At 39.5% G+C, this 22,217-nt stretch overlaps 1 protein-coding gene across 2 annotated transcripts in view; it reads left to right on the top strand.

Annotated features, from left to right (window-relative positions):
• The window catches only part of agmo (alkylglycerol monooxygenase), a 49,338-nt gene that overhangs the window by 20,298 nt on the left and 6,823 nt on the right, over positions 1 to 22,217 (top strand). The window contains exons 6-12 of one of the 2 annotated variants that reach the window (XM_026185128.2): positions 2,278 to 2,344; positions 2,533 to 2,598; positions 4,325 to 4,404; positions 4,807 to 4,941; positions 8,420 to 8,536; positions 12,015 to 12,097; positions 13,270 to 13,375. In XM_026185128.2, the coding sequence (XP_026040913.1) occupies positions 2,278 to 2,344; positions 2,533 to 2,598; positions 4,325 to 4,404; positions 4,807 to 4,941; positions 8,420 to 8,536; positions 12,015 to 12,097; positions 13,270 to 13,375 (654 nt within the window). The remainder of the gene's footprint in view (positions 1 to 2,277; positions 2,345 to 2,532; positions 2,599 to 4,324; positions 4,405 to 4,806; positions 4,942 to 8,419; positions 8,537 to 12,014; positions 12,098 to 13,269; positions 13,376 to 22,217) is intronic. The other variant, XM_080308142.1, reaches the window with a different exon arrangement.

The following is a 22,217-nucleotide window of genomic DNA, read 5'->3' on the forward strand; positions in this document are numbered from 1 at the left end:
AAGCATTATCTAAATAGACATTAAGTAGTCACCTGGCTATAGACATTGGATGTTGAGAACTGGCAGATAATCACCTTACCGTTGGGGAATTCTTCTGCAGATTTCAATTCAGGGTAGTTTTTCAAAGTTCTGTTTATCTATGGTGACATAATGTCTGGAAAAATGCTTATATGTCAATTATTCAATGGCATAATTCAGTAACATGGCTGCAACTTCATTGTTTAGTCAAAGAGGTATTACACCTCTATGATGCAATTATAAAATATTTTCAGGCAGCATGTAGCACTACCAGATTAGTATTACCTGAATTAATGTGGTTGTTGTTTAAAGAATCAATAGGAAAATAAAATCTGTAAAGTTGTCTGTCTCTCTGTGCCAGTGCTAATCTGTCTGTTAAGCCAGACTTTTGTGGACTCCATGTTGCAGTGGAGCCTGTATTCAATAAAAAATAATGAGATTTTATGAAATATTCCAAACAGAAGCATGACCATTCTGTCTGCCTTTTAAAGTGACTGAGAGTATCACTTTTACAATCCCCACAATCGTTAGAGGGAATGAATGGATTTGGAACGCCCTCGATCTTTTAGTGCGCTATTAGTGAGAACAGTCGTAATAGTCACAATTTTCTGAGGGATGTAATTTATGCCTTCTGTTTTTTTTGATGTCATAGAATTTACTGGCTCACTATTCGCTGCAGCTTCAGAGCTGGAGTGAAGTGGTGGAGACCCCTTTCATTCAAGATAAAACTCTCACGCTCGGCTGCCAGGCGCAGCCATTATGTGGAAATAATGAATCGCAGAGAAATTCTGTCCAACCACGCACATTTCTCCGTCTGTCATACTGATGTGATCCATCGAAATATGACTTGCAACCAAAAGAGAAACATGAACTGTGTGAAATATGCTCAGTGTGACCTCTTTAATCTATAATGACTCACGGAGGAATCAGTTTGGTACCTTCCAACAAGAAATGAATAAGAAAATGTATTCCTGATGGTTTAAACCTCATGGGTGTTGGACTAGACTGTGTGTGTGTGTGTGTGTGTGTGTGTGTGTGTGTGTGTGTGTGTGTGTGTGTGTGTGTGTAAAACAATGTCTTTAACCATTGTCAGGAGTTTTCTGCTATTGCCACAAAGTCTTTTTTCCAACACTGTAGTTGTTGTGCTAACATCACCATAAATAACATTATTTATTGGAGAAATTAACTCTTTTGAGTGTGTTAATCAGGGCAACAAATGTAATTATGGATGTTATGAATATTTGAAAGTGATTCTGACAGCTATAGTAAGGCTTCCAACAGCAATTTGCTGGAATATTTAACTTTTTTTAGTACTAGTTTAGATTTAAAGTTGCCCAAATTATTTCCATCGGCCAGTCTTGGTAGCTGGGTATCGGCCCGCCAGGACCTCTGCTCCTGGCCGCCGCCTGGCTCACAATGCACCCAACCCCTATGGCACCTCCTGCGGGGTCTCTCTCTTAGAGATAGGGTGAGAAGTTCGGCAATTCGGGAGGGGCTCAGAGTAGAGCCGCTGCTCCTCCACGTTGAAAGGAGACAGTTGAGGTGGTTCGGGCATCTGACAAGGATGCCTCCTGGGCGCGGTGTTCCGGGTATGTCCCACCGGGAGGAGGCCCTGGGGCAGAAGGAGGCCCTGGGGCAGACCCAGGACACGCTGGAGAGATTATATCTCTCAGCTGGCCTGTGAAGCCCTTGGTGTTACCCCGGACAAGCTCTAGGAAGTGACTGGGGAGAGGGCGGCCTGGGCTTCTCTGCTTAGGCTGCTGCCCCCGGAACACAGCCCCGGATAAGCGGAAGAAGATGGATGGATGGATATTTCCATTGGTCAGAGAAATGGTTTTGCCAATTGAAAACACTAGGGCATCAGTTTTATTCAAATTCAAATAAAGTTTCATCATTCCACTATTTAATGTTTGTTTCTTAAGCATCCACAGTTTTCAAGAAAATTCATTGTGATCATTGAAAGAAGAAGAAGAAGAGTGATTATTCTAGTGTTTCGACAAACAGGCAGTTGGACTAGTGGCAATAACAGCAACAACTGTTTCATTCTGGTTTCTCTGGGAGATGGAAAATAATAAGTTAGGGTTACTGTCTGAATTTTGTCTTTACTGGAGCATAAATGAAGCAAATAGGACAAAAAGAAATTAAACACGTCAATGCTGTCACTGGGAAACCAAGTAAAGACGGTTTATTTGTATTTTAATTTGTATAAGGAAAATGAAACTTTATTACTTTAAAGTTGATTTTATATCTTTCTTCCAGTTAATCAGAGACCTTGGACCTCTGGAGTGGATCTTGAACACTCCAAAACACCACAGAGTTCATCATGGTAAGAGGACGCTAATTTTATCCAACCTTACGCTGTTTACATCAAACATTGCATAAGGACTGAAAGATTGAATGAGTAGACATGTTGGAGATGTTTTATGGATCAGAGTTAATTCTGAAAATGTTTATATCTATCTATCTAAAATGTGAATAAGTAATACAGCAACCTCACGAATGTAAACTCAACAGGGCGGAATCTTTATTGCATTGACAAGAACTATGGTGGTATTCTGATTATTTGGGACAGATTATTTGGTAAGTCATTTGTATTTGCTTCTTATTGTTTTTCTTTTGAATGCAAGTGAATGTACTTTATTTATGACAGTGTAACTTTTAGTCTGTGATGGCATTTGTAGAGTGTGACAGCTGGATCACCACTGAGTTGTATCAACATTTGTATCTGTTCTAAAATAATAAAATTCCTACAATGGGATTAATTCTTAATGCCACCAGTGCTGCCCCCCACATCTGTTTTGTGCAAAAGGCAAATGGTTCTTCTTGCACTGACTATACCATTTATAGCTGCTGTTGACATGCATTATTTTTAGCCACACAGACCTCAAATACACAAAACTGCATAGTAACCCTTGCACGGGAAACTGTATTTCTATAGATTTTTTCTAAAATTTGAAATCTGAACTTTCCCTTCAAAGATTCAAAGCATTCAGGTGAAATACTTTAATTATGATCAAATTTCTGTATGATGGACTTTCTGTACCATGAAAGTCTTCCAGGTGTTGTTAGTTTCTCCTGTCTGTGATGATCTTGATTACTTGAGTTCAGAACAACTGAAATTCTTTGGTTTATGAAGATATTTTACCTCTCATCTGATTTTCTTTAGTTTCAAAAACTATTGGAGACCCCTATTGAGGTTGTCCCTTCGGAGGTGGTCCTGAGAGTGATTGTGAGTCTACATGAGTGAGGCTGTGAACCCAGGCATGGGTCATTATGCTCACAGGAGTAAAGATGTGGAGTCTGAGACATTGCCATGCCACACGGCCATAAAAGTTAAGGTCATCTGGTTCAAGGTTTGAGTGGGGATTGAAATGCCTGCAAAGGGATGTCAAGACTGTGACTTATAGGTGGGGAATATTTGGTGTCGTATGCTTCAATTTGGTGATGATGGCTCACAGTAGAAATAGATGGCCTCCTCTCAAATTGTTGTCATTGTCCAAAATATGAATATTTAGAGGCACTCCTCCTGAAATACCTGGGACTCCATCAGTTTTTAGAACCAAAGAAACATCACAGATGAGAAGTGAAACCTCTTCATGAACTTGAAAAGAAATCCTGTTCCTTTCAACTCAAATGCTTAAGACTACCGTGGCCTACATAACTGAGAACATGCAGACATACCTGTGATGCTTGGGCTTGAAAAATTAAGGTATCACCCAATACTACAGTGATGAAAATAAAACAGTTTGCCACAAATGTCTGTGCAGGGTATCTGTTTAAATCATGAGAAACACACTTCTCTGTAGTTGATGGTGGTTTTATAGATGTTGAATAGATGTTCCTGGTGTTTTTATAGTACCTTATTGTTTTTAGGGTATATGTTCAAAGAAAAGTCAGTTTATGCAAACTGGAGGCCGAATTAACCTTTGTTAACCATTGTCTGTCACTAACCCTCTCAGAGTTTTAGCATCTTTTAGTTCATTTTCGTTTTACACTTCAGTTTTATTGTCTTGGTCAAGTGAACAACAGATAAAATCAATGAAAAGCTGGTGAACGTGGAGCATTTAGCATTTAGGAGGGACAAATAGCTTAAAGATGAAGAAAATGCTAATAACAATAGAAACATGTGATTCATTTCATGTTTGTCTTTCTGGTGACACGTTTTCTTTGTTGGATATTTAAACATCTTAAACTTTTAAACCTTAATGTATTACCTCAGGTTTTAAGAATAAATAACAGGAATAGAAGTTTGAGTCATTTATTCACATCATTTTGTTTTGCACACCGCTATTCATACCATCCCCAGGTACCTTTGCTCAAGAAGCCAACCAAGTCGTGTACGGCCTGGTTTTCCCCATCAAAAGATTTGAAATCCTCTATGTGCAGGTTAGTCTCATCTTTCATCATTGATGTGGCTACCACAAGTTGGCGATTGGTCAAGCAGCTCACCTCCATCTGGGTATAAACACCTTTGGTAGATGAGGTGTGAGCTCATGTTTCCCTCACTGGCCGAGTGTCCATTTTGTAACCATAACATTATGACTCTACTCTAAACAAACTGCCCAGTTGAGGTGAAAGAGGCCAATAAAATGTAATGCCAGGTGGATGTTATGATTATTTTTGCTGCCATCACTGTTGGCAGAGCACTGCATGAGCAATGTTCTGCCCAAAGAAAATAGAAACATTCATTCTAGGATTATTGCTGTTCCTTTGTTAGCATTCATCAGTTAAATGTAGTGTTTGATTATGTATTAATGTCTAATTTGGTTGTATTTTTTTCCCTTTTAGTTGCATTACTACTTGTATTTGTGGAAGAAATCCAAAACCTACAAAACTATCAGCAACAAACTGTCAACTTTCCTCAACGGTCCAAGTTGGAAACCTGGTAAACGTCGGCTGGGTGACCACAATGACAATCCAAAGGTTTGCATCATTTCTAAGGACAAAATGCCCTCATGCTTCATTACCCATCATTTTGACAGACACAACACACAGGCCTAAATGACTCAGAGCATTCCTTATTGAAGGACTCGTATATTCTGCCAGTTTTACAAGAAACTGCCACATCAAATAAAAGCTGCAAAGCCTTTGTAGAGGCGACACAATAAGTTTAGTTTCACTGTCTTTAAACACAGTCTGCGTGAATAAAACCACTTGCAGTTTAGCGTAAATGTGCATGTGTGTGCGTGACTTTGTGTGTATGCAGAAAGAAATACAGGCTCCAGCTGAATGCCCCGGTGGTTAGCTTTGAAATAACGCTGATGGTGTCGCATATTTAGTTCCCTCATGCTTCAGACTGCAAAAAAAAAAAAAGTCCCCTTTGACTTTACGATTAAATTGGCTCTTTAAACCCAGCAGGGTAATTCTAAACATGGTCAGAGCTGGAACTTAACTGAAATATCTTGAAAGGCTTTATGTAGGCGGCTACTTCTTGATATCTGCTGGTGAAGGAAAGAGGAAAAAGAGGGGAGTGAAAGAGGAAAAAGGGTTCAACGTGTTTCAACTCTGAGAATAAGCAGAGCAGCAGACTGGAATATCTACAGGGTTGGGGATGGGATTTTGAGGGGGAACCCACATGTGATGGTTTGGTTCCTCAAAATCCTGGGAAACCCCTGAATGAGAAACAGGCATTGCTGATTGGCCAGTTATTTTTCATTCCCATAAAGTCCTCAGGGCTTAATTACTTATTGTCTTGGACAGAAGGGAAAAACAGGTCAAATGACTCAGGGAATTCTTACAGAAGGACTCAGATATTCCTCAGTGTTTAAGGGAAACCGCTGCACCCAATAAATCCTGGATGACTTTGTAAATGGAAAACAACAAGCTAATTTTCACCAGTTCTGAAATTCCACTAGTAGGATGCTAAAGTAAGAAAATGTCTTTTTGAAGAAAGGCACATTGGGTGGGTTTACAAGTTTGTTTGTTTTTTTTTTAAATTAAAGTTTAGCATCTTTTCCTCATCTTTATCATACCCTTTTGTTTTGTTTTTTCACCACCAGCATGCAGTGTTTATACATGGCATATTCTCAGAGTTAGCCACTGGGTGCAATTGCATTCTACAAATGGCATTTTCTTTGTTTCTGTTATTACTGGTAGAGAATAATTTTGCCATGCATGACTCAGATGATTTGCTGGAAATGATTCATGCACATATCTGAACATGCTGCAAAATGGTGACATGCATTTAGAGAAGAAAGTTTGGTGGTTGCAGACGGTTTCCTTTAATCCAGTCTGTTAACCTAATATGAGACGACTGGACCGCTTAGCTCATTATTTGTTCAACAGAACAGTGAAAAGAGTCTGTTGTTGTTTATGTTCTGTTGCATGTCATAGTACCCTTAAAGTCGTCTTTGTCTTTGCCAATGGGAGCTATGTGTATCATTTTAAGGCAAACTAGCGTGAGGTGTAGAGATGGACCGATCCGATATTACGTATCGGTATCGGTCCGATACTGACCTAAATTACTGGATCGGATATCGGAGAAAAATAAAAAATGTAATCCGATCCATTAAATATCACGAAAGCACCTCACAAAACTTGCAACACACCGTAACTCACCTCAGAACGTTAGCAGTCGGAGCAGTATGCGTCACGTGATAGAGCGGCTGTGGCATGCAGGACCTGTCGGTGGTCTGGATAGCATTTGGAGCTTCGCTAGCAACCTGGCATTTCATCTCCGACAAAGTTATCCGGAGAGAAGTAAAGCACGTGTGTAAGTCCATCTCTGAATGTTTGTAAAGCATTCCCACGTTAAGCTTAACGAGCGACTGCCTCTCGCTCTCCGGCTGCTACTTCAATCGTGAAACTGCTTAAATGATCAGCTGATCGGCTTTTCTGTCGTGAGTCCGTCTCTCTTGTTTGTTTTTGGTCCACTTTGCACCAGACAGAGGAAACCAGCGGCTGAACAACAGCAGCACGTTTAAGCTTGATCAGCTGTTGTTACAATTTATTTAATATTACTTTCTACTCCAGGATCTTTTTCTACGTAGCTGACGCTGGTAACTGTGCAGGGGCGGATCTAGCAAAGTTTAGCCAGGGGGGCCGATAGGGCATTAACTGGGAAAAGGGGGCACAAAGACATACTTTTCTTTCTTATTCTCATTTAAAATGTCGAGCTTTTAATAAATAATTATCTGACACCCAAAGTTTTAATTTGATGTAAAATGAATAGAAGTCAATTACTGTATATAGTGACTATTAAGTCTAATATATATACCCTAGTAAGCTATAGTACTTTTTACTTTGGGAAGGTACCATCTGTGCAGTCTGCAATTTTGTTGAAGAAAGATGTTGAATCTATTTAATATTTCTTGAAAAAGAATTGATTTCTGTGCATTTTTTTTTCACACTGCATCAAATTAAGGTTGATTACGTCGATTAAGCATCATGAGGTGGAGCGTGAGGGGTGGTTCCCTATTTTTTATTTATTTATTTTTGTTGTTGCTGGGAGTTGGAACCCTATTAGTTAGGTTGCTTAATATTTACGCTAAGTACTCTTTAAAATACCAGAATAGGGAGGATGGTGTAGGTCTAAGTTTATTAGATTGATCAGTATTGCTGAACTATGAAATATTTTTTTTGTATACAGGTATAACAGAATAGCTTTAGTGTAGTTGTTGTTTTAAACTTGAGTATGAACTTGCAGACTTGCAAAATGCAGCAAGATATTTTAAAAAACAGTTTTGTTGATTAAAAAACACTATATCGGATTCATATCGGTATCGGCAGATATCCAAATTTATGATATCGGTATCGGTATCGGACATAAAAAAGTGGTATCGTGCCATCTCTAGTGAGGTGTAGCAAATAATAAAACCTATATTGACCTAAAACCCTACATCTAATGTTATTAAAAATTAGCATAGCGTTGCTGTCAGTACCTGTGTGTCAAATGTTAAGGAACATGCCTCAAATGCCCAAGCATGCAGTTGTACAGGGGTACGTTGCTTGGGCATGGGTGACTATAAATTTGTTTGTGTAAACATAACATCTGAGAAAATTAATTTATTGATTATCAATCTGAAATTTGTAGACTATTGTGATAATGCCACAAACATAAAGCAGACATGTGTTGTTGTTGTGTGTGTGGACGAAGAAGCCTGTGAATAGTCTTGGTGCATGTTCTATCATCATTTGAACTATTTTAACTATTCACAGGCTTCTGTGAATGTGGGGTAATGTGTCACTGGTTAATGGCTTCAGTTGTTTTTTGAGTCAGAAATAATAGCATACATGATGTTTTTAGAAGATTTTTTTGTACTAGTTTTGAATTCAATTGACAGCATGACATTAAAACTGTTACCATCAGGGTAAAATTAGTATTTAAGCCTTGTTGGCTGTGAGAAACTGTTCAAAAATATCAGGGTTCGGGAAATTAAACATGTTTATTTTCCATTCACAGGTTACCGGAAAGGAAGTGCCTCATAATCCCAGCTGGTCACTGCCTGTACAAATTTATGCAGTCATACATTTCCTTTTGGTGCTGAAGACTTACCATGATTTGTTTGAAAACAAGATGGTATGTATTTGTCACATTAGACAAAGTGATTGTTATTAAACTTTATTTGGAGGGTGACACTTCAGCTCCCTTCATAGAGTTCTTTAAATTCCCTTTTTTTAGTTGGATTTGTCAGATATATAGGATTAAATCTGGGGTAGCTTAGTCTAGACTAACTACTGATTTGTTTAGGCTACTGTAATCCCTCAAAGTATGACAAGGTGGTCCAGAGTTCCCAATTTAAGACTGAGTTTACGTGTTTGTTTTCCAACACTGATTCATCCAGTTATCCAGTTTGTTGTGGCTGGTCCATAATGGAGCAGAGTCCTCTACTTAGCCAGCAGAAAAAGACTAGCTGTGTCTAACATCATGACAGAATGACGGATCAGCATTCCCCTTTAAAGCAACCTTGTCTATTATTTTCCACCCAACAAGCCAAAAGACCCCCTTCCTCCTCCTTCAGGAAAAAAAAGAAAGAAAAGAACCTCCCCAGCAGTTATCTTTGGAAGGATTTTTTTCCCCCAGGCACAGTTTTGGTTAGCCAGAAAGAGCTGTCACACCCAACCTCTTCAAACTCTAAATAAAATGCCCCCCCCCCCCCCCCCCCCCCCCGATTGCTACCTCCATTGGGGCTCTGTTAGTTGTGGTCACCTCTCACACACACCTCCTCTCCAGCATCGAGGGATCCCCTCCCTTTTGGCGAACGAAACACCAGCTGGTGGTCCAGCAGTGAACACAAACGCCTTAATTGTGTCGAGTCAACCATTTCCCAAACCAAATAGCCTTCAGGATGCAGCAATCAGACTTGGAGGGAAAATAACAAAGTGAGCTCCTTGGCCCAACAATAAATCATGTCACTCTTATATATTTATACCCACATGTTCGCTAGCTGCTTATTTAGCTTGACAATTGAAGACACGCTGCCGGACAATTTATGTGCTTTGTGTTAATTCGAAGCCATGAAAACATGGCTATTTCAAACAAGTGAAGCTACTCTTCAATTACATCATCATCAGGCCAGTGTGTATGCTTTACATGTACGTATTTTAAACGGTTATTATTAGAGGCAGTGAGGGAAATTGACCATCAGAACTTTTTCTCATTTAAAGTATGTTTGGGCATTTCTACCCAGCAGACCAAAAGTGAAACAAACACACACACACACACACACACACACACACACACACACACACACACATGCACAAACACAGGTTTTGCTTTCACTCTTTTGAAGTTTTTGCAAATTACCGAAAGTACAAAAATATTCACTATTTGAGCAAAAGTACTGAGCTTCACTGGTAATCTCTGAATTAAGGTGTTCTCAATAGCATTGCCACAGGTGTATGAAATAAAGCAATAAGTGCACTGTGACTTTACAAGCAATGTTCTAAAGAGCTCACTGAAATAGTTTGCTAATATAATAGGATTCACTGATGCAACAAGTCAATTTTTGAGATTTTTACTCTGCTAGATATTCCACGATCAGATGGTGGTATTGTGAAGTATTTCAGAACAGCTGCAACGCAGATTGTAAAGTTGAAGAGTGCATATAAGAGTGCATGTAATAGTTACCAATGCTCTCAATAACTGACTTAATAACTACAGACTCCCAAACTGCCAGGCATTAACATCAGCACAAAAGCTGTACGCCAGAAGCTTCATGGCATAAAGTCCCATTTGGAGCCTTATAAGTGAAAGTTTTTTTTTCTTTTTTCCCACCACAGTACATTTCAGATTTTTGAAGGTAGACACATGAGCATGGGGGCATTTCTGACTGTAAAATCAAGAGCTACTATAAGCTCATTGGCTAATGAATCACACAGTAGAGCAAGCCCTGCTTTTTTCCCCCCATTTGAATCTAATACAGTAAGAGTGCAATCAGTTCTACAAAATATAAAATGCTGAGACTACTTTACTTTAGAAGAGAGGTTTATTCAGATGTGTGGTCACTTTGGATGATGTCGTTTGTAGAGCTGTCCTTGTTACTTTACATTAACAGGTGTGTTATTTTGTTATCCCATTTAATGGTTTGCTGGAAACACACTCTCCTTAAAATAGTTCAGTATAACAGGAATCATGTTTACTTACCTGATACCTGATTCATTATTACATGTTACTGGCACTGTTTTTTTTTTTTTTTTTTGGTTTGCTTGTTTTTTCCTGTTTGATCAGTCTTCATCAATAATGGCCTGGGTAATTAGTTAATTTGCTCATCTCAAGAGACAACATAACACAATCAGTCCTTACAGTGTTGCCACCAGATGTTAACTGTCATTTCCGACCTCTGCTGATATTGCTACAAGTTGTCAGTTGATCACTTGAAAAATTACCATGACAAAAGAAGCACAAAGTGTTTCTTTAAAAACTCTTGGAAATGAAATGTGAGTTGATGACACTTAGGGCTTTATGGAGGAATTTCTCTCTAGTGTAGTGTCTCAGCTGCATGCCCCCTGGATGATAGAAAGACAAACAAACAACAACAAGAAATAAAGATTAGGTTACTAAATACATCTGGTCTGCTGAGCCTCTCGGGTTATCAGACACAGAAAAGTTCACATAACCTTTGATATCAAAACAATTCTCCTCTCATTATACGCTTACCAAAAATAATGGTATCCATAGCCCTTGAACTCCATTGCAGTGATTAATCTGCCTTAATAAACTATGAATGAAGGTCACCCTAGACTGTCAGTCCTTCACAGATGGACTGAGCTCAAATTATTTCCTTGTCTGATTCATGGAAAGCATTATTGTATCTGTGTTCCTGTAAGAGGCTCCTGGTAATATTGTGCTTATGGCAGCTTATGGGTTATGACTTGGATAAACGTATAGAAATACAGTTTTATTGCATCCTGTTGATGGGTTGATTTTTTGTGCTGGCAAGCGCGAGCCCTCTGGGTATTTACAGCATGGGAGCAGTCAGTGAGATTTGGCTGTTAGACTCTGTATTGAGTGTCAGAGAAATATAAACCAAAGCTGACAGCCCACAGCATCCTCAGGAGACAATGGCTTTCCAACGGCTGCCCTTAGCCAAGGCCATAGGTTAGAGAACACAGATTAGAGCGTACGTTACTCTTTGTGTTTATGCAAGTCTGTTTGTGTGTATGTTCCAAATAGCTTGGAAAGGTCAGTGAGAATCTGCATTGGATTTCTCCTCCAAAGTTGGTTGTTTTGGCTCCATTTAGGGGATTCAAACTACAGTCTCTTCAACTGTGGTCAAGTCCCCTGTCAAGACCCATCTGGGATGATTAGAGCGTCTATGTAAACTAGGCATGTCAGTGTAAAGTAAGAGGCAGCATATCGTGTGTGCCAGTACACTTATTCCGAAGGTCAGACATGTTTTGGTTGGCATTACAGCTCTGCGGTTTATGACTGCTCTCCCAGTAAGGTCTCCTGTGATTGTAACTTGACTGGCCATGATATTGATTTAAGGGTTTGAATCTAATGTATTTTTTCCTGACCGCATTTCTCATGGTATGCAAATGTATCTCAATCCTAGATACTGTCCCAGTTAACTATTCTGGGTATGACTGGCTACGTTCTGCTCACTCTCACGTCTCTGGGGTTCCTCATCGACCAGAGGTACAGTACAGATATTTCTTTATGGATTCATTTTCAAAGAGACTTTTAGAGGATTTAAAAATTAGACTAAACAGTTAAAAATGTCTCGGGGAGGTTAGAGAAAAGCAAGACTGAGAACTATTCTGGCTTTGGTAGAGGTTCTCAAGCTTTGAGTGGCAATCATCCAAAGACTGAATTTGAAGGAATACAAAATGTGGAGTGTTAAAATTAGCATTGAAGTAAAAATGCCAAGTTGATTGTACTTATCTGTTTAGATTTCTTCAGTTGTTCTTTATTCTCCTCTGAGCTGCTAATTCCTAATAATGTATTTGCATCTTAAACTCAATGATTCTGAAAATGGCTTGCTTTTAGACAGTCCAACCTCTTTTGGGGTCCAAGAACGAATCAAAGAAAAACTCTCAAAGAATCTCTGGGAGCCATAGGTCTTTGCCAGCCCAGAGTTAAAGGTCTGAACATTAGTATTAATATTACTGTGGGGTGGTCAGCAGTATGTACCCTTGTTTTCAGTAACTAAACTATGAACCTTGCATTGAATCATTTCATTTCTCTTCATTGTTACCAAATAAAACTCTGCATACTTAGCTTGTGAAATTCACTAAAAGAAACAGAAACAAGATAACGACACACTCCTACTATACATGCTTTGTTGTGAATGAATATAAGATTAAATTCAGTTGACGCAAGTACCACAACACTGGAGCTGACTTCAAAGTGGGGCGACCGTGGCTCATGGGTTGGGAAGCGCATCTGTAACCGGAAGGTCGCCGGTTCGATCCCCAGGCTCTCTGTCCTGGTCGTTGTGTCCTTGGGCAAGACACTTTACCCTACCGCCTACTGGTGTTGGCCAGAGGGGCCGATGGCGCGATATGGCAGCCTCGCTTCTGTTAGTCTGCCCCAGGGCAGCTGTGGCTACAACCGTAGCTTGCCTCCACCAGTGTGTGAATGCGAGAGTGAATGAATAGTGGCATTGAAAAGCGCTATATAAATCCAATCCATTATTATTATTATTATTATTATTATTATTATTATTATTATAATTATTATATATCTCAAACCAAATCTCTCCTCATCAACTCTATTTGATCAGCACAGGAAGTTGATATTAGCTCACATTAAAATATAATTATTCCATCTAAGTGATGCGTTGTTGCTTAATGTGTCCTTATATTCAGGCCATCATCGGCTGTCTTGGAGCTATTTCGCTGTGTCGTCATGATGACATTGCTGAGGTACAACTACATGAAGCCCCTTGCACCTTCACTGGCAGTGCCTACAGAGGTAAGTGCAACTGTAATGTGTGGAGTGCAGTTTAAAATAGGCAGCAGGACTTGAGATTTTCTTTTCATTCTACTTAAATAATAAGCAAATATGTGTGCCGTATATGGAAGATGGAATTGGTGTTCATATCTGGAAAGTGAAGCCAGTGCAAAAGTACCTTAAACCTGCATTTTAAAAAATAGATGGGCTGATATTTTATATTATAAATAATAAATATATAAATAATAAATAGGTGCGCAGGGAAGAAAAAAGCCCTTACACTTAAACACATCTGTGAGCTCTGTCTTGAGAATTATTTAATCCACGTTGCTAGTTGCAAGTCTTGTCTTATGCAGCATGATAATGCAATTTAGCAATTCTAAGCACCTATTATTGCTGGTGTACAGCAGGTGACTTGGAATGTAGGACACACATATTAACAAGCATACAGTTCATGGAAAAACTCTGTTCGTTTGCTTTTTTGGCACTTTTTTTATGATTATTAGACATAACTTGTCTAGGACTGCCACGACAGACACTATAGGCAAAGGTATCGGGCCACATCTCTTAATCTCTGAATTCAGGGGATTTCATAGCACCTAGCTATGAAGTTTGCCTTTGCAAACATTTGTGAGAGAATAGGTTATTTTACGGAGCTCACTGAATTTGAGTGTGGTATTTTTAACAGATGCCACCATTGCAACAAGTCAGTTTGTGAAAAGTCTTTAGATATTCCATGATCAACTCTATGTGGTGCCAGGAAATTGCAGCTCAGCTTTAAAGTGGCAACCAACCTAAAGTTACAGAGTAGGCTCGCCATGTGCTGAGGCAGACTGTGCATTAGTCGCTAATGCTTTGCTGAGTCGGTCACTGCAGCGCTCATAACTTCCTCTGGTCTTAACATCAACACAAACTGTATGCTGAGGGCTTCGTATTGTTTCCACAAACAAACAGCAAACTGGAACCAACTGAGCCTCAGAAAGAAAGAAACATTTAATAGTCATCGTACTGCGGCTTCAACACGCTTTATGGCTGGCTACTGCTAATGACACATACTTTTCTGTTTCTGTGGCAACCCCATCAGACCTGCTAAATTGGACTGAGTCAGTTGCACAGATGCAGTTATGTGACAATTCATAAGACAGGTGAACTATGGAGGATTTATATATTTAATTAGCAGTTTATCTGCTCATTCCTGCTGCTTCTCGCTGTTTTCCAAAGTAACACATTGCTTTATTACTAGCTGCATTGTTAAAATGTGCTACTGTGCACCCTGATCTTTAGAGTCACTGCAGTTTCTGCTAAATTTATGATTACAAATACGTATTGCATATTTCAAAGGCTGTTCATTTGCTGGTTTAGCAACATCTTTCTTTAGCATTTTCTTTTAGCAGAATTGATTATTAGTGAATAATGGTCTGTCTTTATGCATTCCTTTGATGGTGTTAATACATCCTGGTAATGATGTTTGCTCTTAGTTGATATGCAAGTTGTAACTGGTTCACATTGCCCATTTGATCCACTAAACAATTTAGTTAAATTTTATCCACTGATTTTGTGATATCATCACTATCTTGAGTTGTTGTGCAACAATAATGGCGGCACCGTTGAATTAACAGCCACCTGTCTAGCTGCCATTTCCCTGTCTCAAAATGAGGTATTCGTCTAGATTACTTACAAAGGTGTTGTCCCTTTCACGAGTTAAACAATCTTTGATGGCGTGTCTACATGCACTGGTCCCAGAGGCCATGTTTACCCATTTTTAAGTTTGTAGTTTGGCCAAGTCTTGGAAATAACATTAATTAGCCACAGTGAAGTTGTTTTTTCAGCTGCAGATATTGGCGGTTACCAGTTAAAACAAAGAATGAAATCTGATGTATTAATCGAGTGCCCGGATCAGCAAAATGCGATGGCCTTATTGCTAAAAGAAAAAAAAAGTAGCACTAAAACATGATGGTAAAATGGATGTTTAAAAGCAGCGCTGTCGACAGAGAAAAATTTAAATTTGGCTAAAATCTTACCTTGAGTTCTCTTTTCACGTGTGTGTGTGCGTGTGTGTGTGAGCTTTTCATCACACGGCATGATGTTGTTCATCCGCAGTCTGATTTTGCTCATTCATCAGGAAATTGTAGCTGTTTGTACTACTATGTTTCTTTTGGCTCAGCAGCCGAGGTTCAAAGATCATGGAAACAGCAGTTGACAAAACAAACTAACCTCAGGTTAGTAGCTGTTCTGGAGCTTCCAGTCATATCGCATGACCTTTTTATTTAGGTTTTTTTAAATACCCCATACCCCATGGAACTTATACCTTTGATATTCACATTCTCAATGTGGTGACCTTCCGAATAATTTCCAAAAACTATTTCATATAATTTTTCAAAGTACCATAATTACATGTGGTGGAAATCCTTTATTCATTTGACTTGATATAGTGTTTGGCCGCATGTGTAATTCCCTCCATCAAAGCATAGTTCAGCTTGAAAACGAGAACCAGTTTTTGTCCAAAATACATTATATGCAACATTGAAACTGTCTAAACACAAAGTCCAACCAACAACACCTAATTAGTCTGTTATTAGGGTGTAGAATAAAGACTGGGTATACAGTGAATCATTGCATGAGCATGTTTTTCTAAGGCTACTTACTAATTGCTTTCTCTGGTGGTAGTATGTTTTTTATCTCTGTGCATGTTGAAACTAGTTTTATTTAGCATCAGTCTGATTATATACTTGGAGCCTAATTCCAGCTTGTTAACTATGGAAAATACTGAAAAAAATGTCTTAAGATGACAGTGGTATGATTTTCACAGTACAGCACTTAGAAATCCTTACTTTATGAAATCATTGAGGAAAAATATGTGAAGCTCTGGTATTAAATGCGCATATGCCTCATGTATCGTGTTTCTTCGGTTTGTGTGTGTCTAGCCTGTTTGCCTGTAATTGTGTGTGTTGTGTGGTCTGTGTTGTGTGTGTGAAATGTGTGAGCTGGGTGCTAAGTCCAGCCTCGCAGCCCTGTGATCTATGAGTCCAGATGCGTCGCCCAATTGACCATAAAATTGGCGTGCCTTTCTGGCTCTGGCAGCTCAACTGTAAGGCGGCTGACCTCTCATTACTTGCCCTCCCTTGCAGCTTTTTTTTTTTTTTTTTTTTTTGTCCTCCCGCTTTCTGCCTCCGCTCACCGCTTGCCGTCTCAGCTAGTGTGAATGAGAGCAACACTTCTGGAACCAATTAACGTCGTCTGCTGCTAACTAGCGCTGGCTGATGAGATTTGCACGTGAGATTTGCAATCGCTGCTTTTATGTCCTCTGACTGCACATCTGTGGCGCTCAGGTGTTCAAATGACAACCCGAGGCTCTCCAACCTTTTCTTTTTCTCACCATAAAATGAAATAAAACTGAATGAATAATAATTCATCTAAAATGAAGCGCGTAACCAATCACCTCGAGAGCAACGAAACGGGGTGATTTATGCTGCACATGCTGCACGGCTGTGTCACTTTGACAGGGCTGTAAGTTTTATGCAGCCGTTTCCTTAAGCAAATCATTAGGCCTCATTTCAAGTCATAGTACATCAGTTTGAGCTGAATGAATGTCTTGCTTGCAGGTGGGGCTCATTGAAAATCCTCACAATTTACTTGAAATGGTTCCTGACATGTTTGTGCCCTTTGTTCAGAAATACAGCAAAGGGGAATATGGTTGAACCACCCCCAGACTTTAAGGTACTCAAGTGATATATGGATCTGACGCGTGAGGCGAACGGCGGGCTCTTTGTTACAGAGGGAGGGCTTGTTTTGAAGTCGAGCCAATCAATTAACAGTCACTCGAAATGTAAAAGGGGTAAATTCCCATTTAATTGTCTTCAGACTCACTGTACATTTGAGAGAGGGGGAGGGGGAAGTACAACAAAAAAAACTAGGTCGGTTTGTGGTCCTTCAAAACCAGTGGTGTGATATACTGCACCCTTAAAACTCACAGTGGTATTTATAGTGGCTCTGGAGATTTCCCTTGTAAAGCTGCAGGCTTGACCTGTAAACCAGGGCTGCCTCTTGCTCCCAGCCGCCCACTCGCCCGCCCAAACCCACGTCTGTGCGGCTCACATGACGGCCTCACTGCTTCAGAGGAGACTAAGCTGGTAACCAGGGCTGATGGAAGCTTTAGCTCTCTGTGCATGTAATATTTATTTGTATTTGTGTGTGCTGTTAGCTTTAATTTGCTTTAATTTATGTCATTTAAATACAATTTTAATTACATATACATACCACAAAATATTGCAGCTTATAAATATAATCTGTGTCTTTCTGGTGCACAAACTATAGAAGAATAGAAGTTTAAATTACAGTCAATATTTAAGCACTTTATTGTGCGCAACATACTGAGTTTAAGAAATCATTTATACATTAATGTCAGCTTGGATAGCTTATCAGATTTGCATGCATGATAGACAATTTTAAAACATCTAAATAAACAAAGCCTGTTGTGCTGTGGCTGCACAGTTTAATCATTTAGGTTTGAAATGAGTGACATTTATTTAAGAAGGCTATGAATAACTGTACACTGGTCACAGCGCACTTCTGGGTTTTCTGGTCACACCAACACAACCTTTGCTAACCAGCACTACAAACCAGATTTTTCTTCCGATTATTTCCCATTCTCCACACTGAAACATAAGCTAAAGAGTCTCTGTTTTGATGCAGTGGGCAAGTTTGGGCGTGCATGGGGGTGTGCGAGTTGAAGAGGTCAAAATGAGACTTTCTCAGGGTGAAATAAAAATAGCCGCAGTGCAGGGGTGCACAAGGAGACGGGTCAAGTTAAAATGTTATTTTTCTTTTTTAAGCTTTTGTTCGGGCGGACCTCCTTACACCTCGTAAAGGCAGCTAACCGTGGCAATTGGAGAATATGTAATTTATGCTTAAAAATTGATTTAAATAAACATTTCTTTAAATCAGTAATTTGATTCTAAATAACTAAACATTTAATCGATTTAACCACAACGTTGTGCAGTTGAGGATGTCATCACCTAAAAGCTATATTTTTGCCCATGTTTGACCTCAAACATTTTGTTTTATTCTTTTACCCTTTGCGTCACCTATATTTCTGTGTTTGCAGTGTGGCTGGGTGGGTGGGGCATTTGCACTGTGATGTAACACATGGTTTTATGCTGTGTGGGCCTCTGGTTTTGCCTGAAGGCACAAGAAAACAGGCCACAGAGCAGATCGTAGACACTCTGTATCCCAGAGTAATTATGCAACTATTCTCTCAAAGACCACTAACAGCAATTCAAGAGGAGAGCTCATAAAAATTCACCTGCCAGGCTCAAACCAGTTTTTTGGTTTTAGTAAGAAATAAAGAAAAACAACAACTTTGTTTACAATTCGTTCCCCCCCCCCCCCCCCCCCCCTCCATTATTCTTGATAGCTGCAGATGGATGTAAAATTTTAAAAAGGCATCCAACTAAAATAATTTAAAAAAGCCAGAGATGCTTTTATTATGGTCTGCTTTTCTTTTCATTTACAGTGACTGAATGGTTTCCTTGTAATAAAAGAATTTAAGTAGTTTATTAGCTCATGCGGGTTTGACTCTTGAAGGAAAAATAAATCTGTGTAATGCCTTTGATTCCAAAACGTATACATGTAAAAAATGTTTTAAACCCTTTAGGATTTTCACTCTCCGTTCTCCTGCTGATACCACTTACCAATCTCTCAGATCCCTTTTCTGTCAGACTAAACGGGAAGATGAGGTGCTCCACAGCTAAATGAAGAGGTCACAACAATATTATTAAGTTCATGTCAAACACAAAGGCTTCGCCTCAACACACATTCGCTTTATCTTCAACAAATCACCATACTTGTCTTTAAAAATTACAGCTCACACCCCGGCTTTCCCACCATCCCAGCCATGAGTGAGCAGATAAGGCAGTCGGCGGTGAGAGGTCGCTGTGTTGTTTCCACTGGACAAAACTCAGGTGCGAGGGGTTAGCGGTCTCTTCTTTTGAAGCAGGAATGTGTGGTGGCAAGAGGCAGTGCTGAGGTTAACAGGCTTGTTTGGGCCTGTGGAAACTCTGCGAGCATGACATCATCTGAGAGCTCGCAGGAATGGAAAAGGAAAGGAAATCTCCTCCCAGAGAGAAAATGGAGGGATTTGAAAGAGAAATGCTGGGTAGGACTGTTCCATTGGAGTAAACAGCGGGGTGGTCGAGCATACACAGTGTGAAATATTATCACTCAATGTGCAGGGGATCGTGCCCGTCAAAGAGTAACCACTTGGTTTATGTTGTCAAACCACTTGCCAGGTAAAGTTATGGAAATCTAACAGAAAGTGGACCTTTGGGAGATTTCTAGGAATATTTAGTTTGGCTTTTGCGGTATCAGGTTTTCTGGTCTACAGTGGCTTTCTTTTAAATTTGTATTCCTATTTGTGCTTTAATTCATGGGTCATTCAGTTTGTGATATAGCTTCCGAGCCAGCGTGTGAACCTGACTGAACCTGACAAAAGCTCTTCTGGTGTGTGCACGTGGTTTCTCTCTATTCTAAAAGGCACCGAAAGCTGATTTCAGAGAACTTGAATGCCGGTTTCCAAAGAAGTCTGCTCGCAAATTCAAAACATTACAAATTATAAAAGGTTTAAAGTTCAGAATAAATTAAAGTTTTATACTGTAAAATGTTTCGATAGTGCTGAATGAAGGCTTAGCATATTAATTTAGCTATCTTTATCGCAGTGCAAGCTTTCATCACTCAGGACTCAGTTTATTAATCTCTCTTTCGAGGCTACGTTCATTGGATTACTGGCTAACAATCACACGTCTGATTTTGTAGTAAAATTCTTTGTGGTGTATTTTTTTCCTTAGTAGTTCAAGCTACAGCTTTTTGCCTGAAGTGAGCTGGAAAATGTCTCCTTCTGCCAGGATTTGTGAGCAGTGGGGGGGTTTCAAGTTTGGAAAGTCTTCAAATCTGAGGCTGTAAAAGTTTGAGTGGCTGCTATCAGAGAAGTGACCACAATAAGCACATTCTCTGCTGTCCGGTCACAAAACAAACTGCATGAACTGAGGCTCAATTAATATTTTCTACCCTGACAATTAAAAAGGTGTTTTAAAAAACAAAAAGGTCTGTTTGCCAACAGCATTTTTCTTCTTGGAACTTCATGTGGAACTTTCAGACTTTGTTTGAGTCCTTATCTACCACTTAAAGCCAAAATCTCCAATCCACATTTTAACACCTGCCACATGTTTCTCATGCTGGGGTCCAAACATTCAAGCATGCACCTGCACTTTTACAATCATATAATTGACATGGACCTGGTTTTGGCCACTCAAAATGTGACACATTGCACTACACAGGCAATGCTGACTGTGTGCAGCAGCTTGTTGATAATGTGGTTCATAGTAACAAAAACCAACCAAAATCTTGTTCCTTTCAATGAGCCATACTTTAATGATGAAGATGATAATAAATATAATAATAATAATAATAATACAGTATATTTTTTGTGACTGTCTTTCAACTTTTCTTTGGATACTAGCTGCTCTCTAACTCCAGTCAGCTCCTTGTACTCGATCATTTTCAAGGGATTTTTTTTTTATTTTTCATTCAAACATAAAAAGGCACCTAACTCAAACAAATTTCCAATTTTATCTTAAGGCTGTTGCTACATCACATTTGCCAAAGATAACAGTTGGGCAGTCGTAAAATAGCATTTTTTCAACAGCGTGATGATTCCCAAAGAGCTATTTAGATGAAAACTTGGCGTGTCGTTATGTGATGTGCAGCGTGTCCTTTAAGAACATGAGGAAATTGGGCAAATGGAGGAGAAAGACAGTGACGTGTCTTAAAAAATGTACAGCACATAAACGGTATCAGAAAGTTATGTCCTTAAGAAATTCAGCAGTTGCTGTGTACAGAAAAGACCTAATACAGGACCTGAAGTCTGTCTACTGCTTTGCCAAGGTCTCAGCAGTAGCCATAACAAGGCCACTTATCATTCTTAGATAGTTTTTGTTGGACAAATCCTTCTCTGTAAAGACGAAGGTCTTGAAGCTCTGAGACAGTGACTTACTTGCAAAGGTGACCAAACTCACTAATACTTTCCTAAAATGATGGACTTCTTCCTCTGCAGAAGCTAAAGCTTCATTTTTGCTTATGAAAACCAAATTATCATCTTTGCACGGACGTGTCTTACTGGCTCGTGGTAGATTTGTGTCCTTCTTTCATATTGCTGCCAAATTCCTTAATGTTATCTGTGCTGCTGATTTACGTGTTCTTTTGAAGAGGTCTGATTTTTGTTTCAGATTGCCATAGTTAAATAAACTTAAACTGGGCTGTAGATATTTGTAGAGAAGTTTTGCTGCTGTACCAGTGGTTTGGCTCAGGCCTGTAGAGATGCACTTGGCACCAAACTCCACAGTAGGAATGTACAACAGAGACTGTTTTAATTTTTATAAATGTCAGTGGGTGGATTATAGAAATCAGGGTAAAGATACACGTCTTAGAGGCCCTTGGAGGCTCATTCATGTGTACTTCTTCTTAGAGGAATGTATTGAGCTAATCCACAGTGGACCCAAACATCTTCTCTCGGCTTCATAAAAATACAAACGGGGGCTTCATTTTGCAAGAGCATAACCTCCTGTCTGCTCCATACACTGTTTTTGCTTTCATTTCCTTTTCTGGAGTTTTGCCAAATAGCTCGCCTTCTGCTTTCCTGCTGGTTAGTGTGCTCTTTAGCAATTAACCAGCCAATCTGGCCACCCAGGGAACCACGGTTAATACTGAGGTGATGACTTCTTCTCTTATTGAGGCTGAAGCGGTGCCAGGCTGCTGGACTCTGAAGTGTGCTGAAGAGATATGAAAGCTGGTGTCCTCTGGGTTTTCTCGT

Source organism: Astatotilapia calliptera, chromosome 11, assembly GCF_964374335.1.
Source record: "Astatotilapia calliptera chromosome 11, fAstCal68.1, whole genome shotgun sequence".
NCBI classification, from domain to species: domain Eukaryota; kingdom Metazoa; phylum Chordata; class Actinopteri; order Cichliformes; family Cichlidae; genus Astatotilapia; species Astatotilapia calliptera.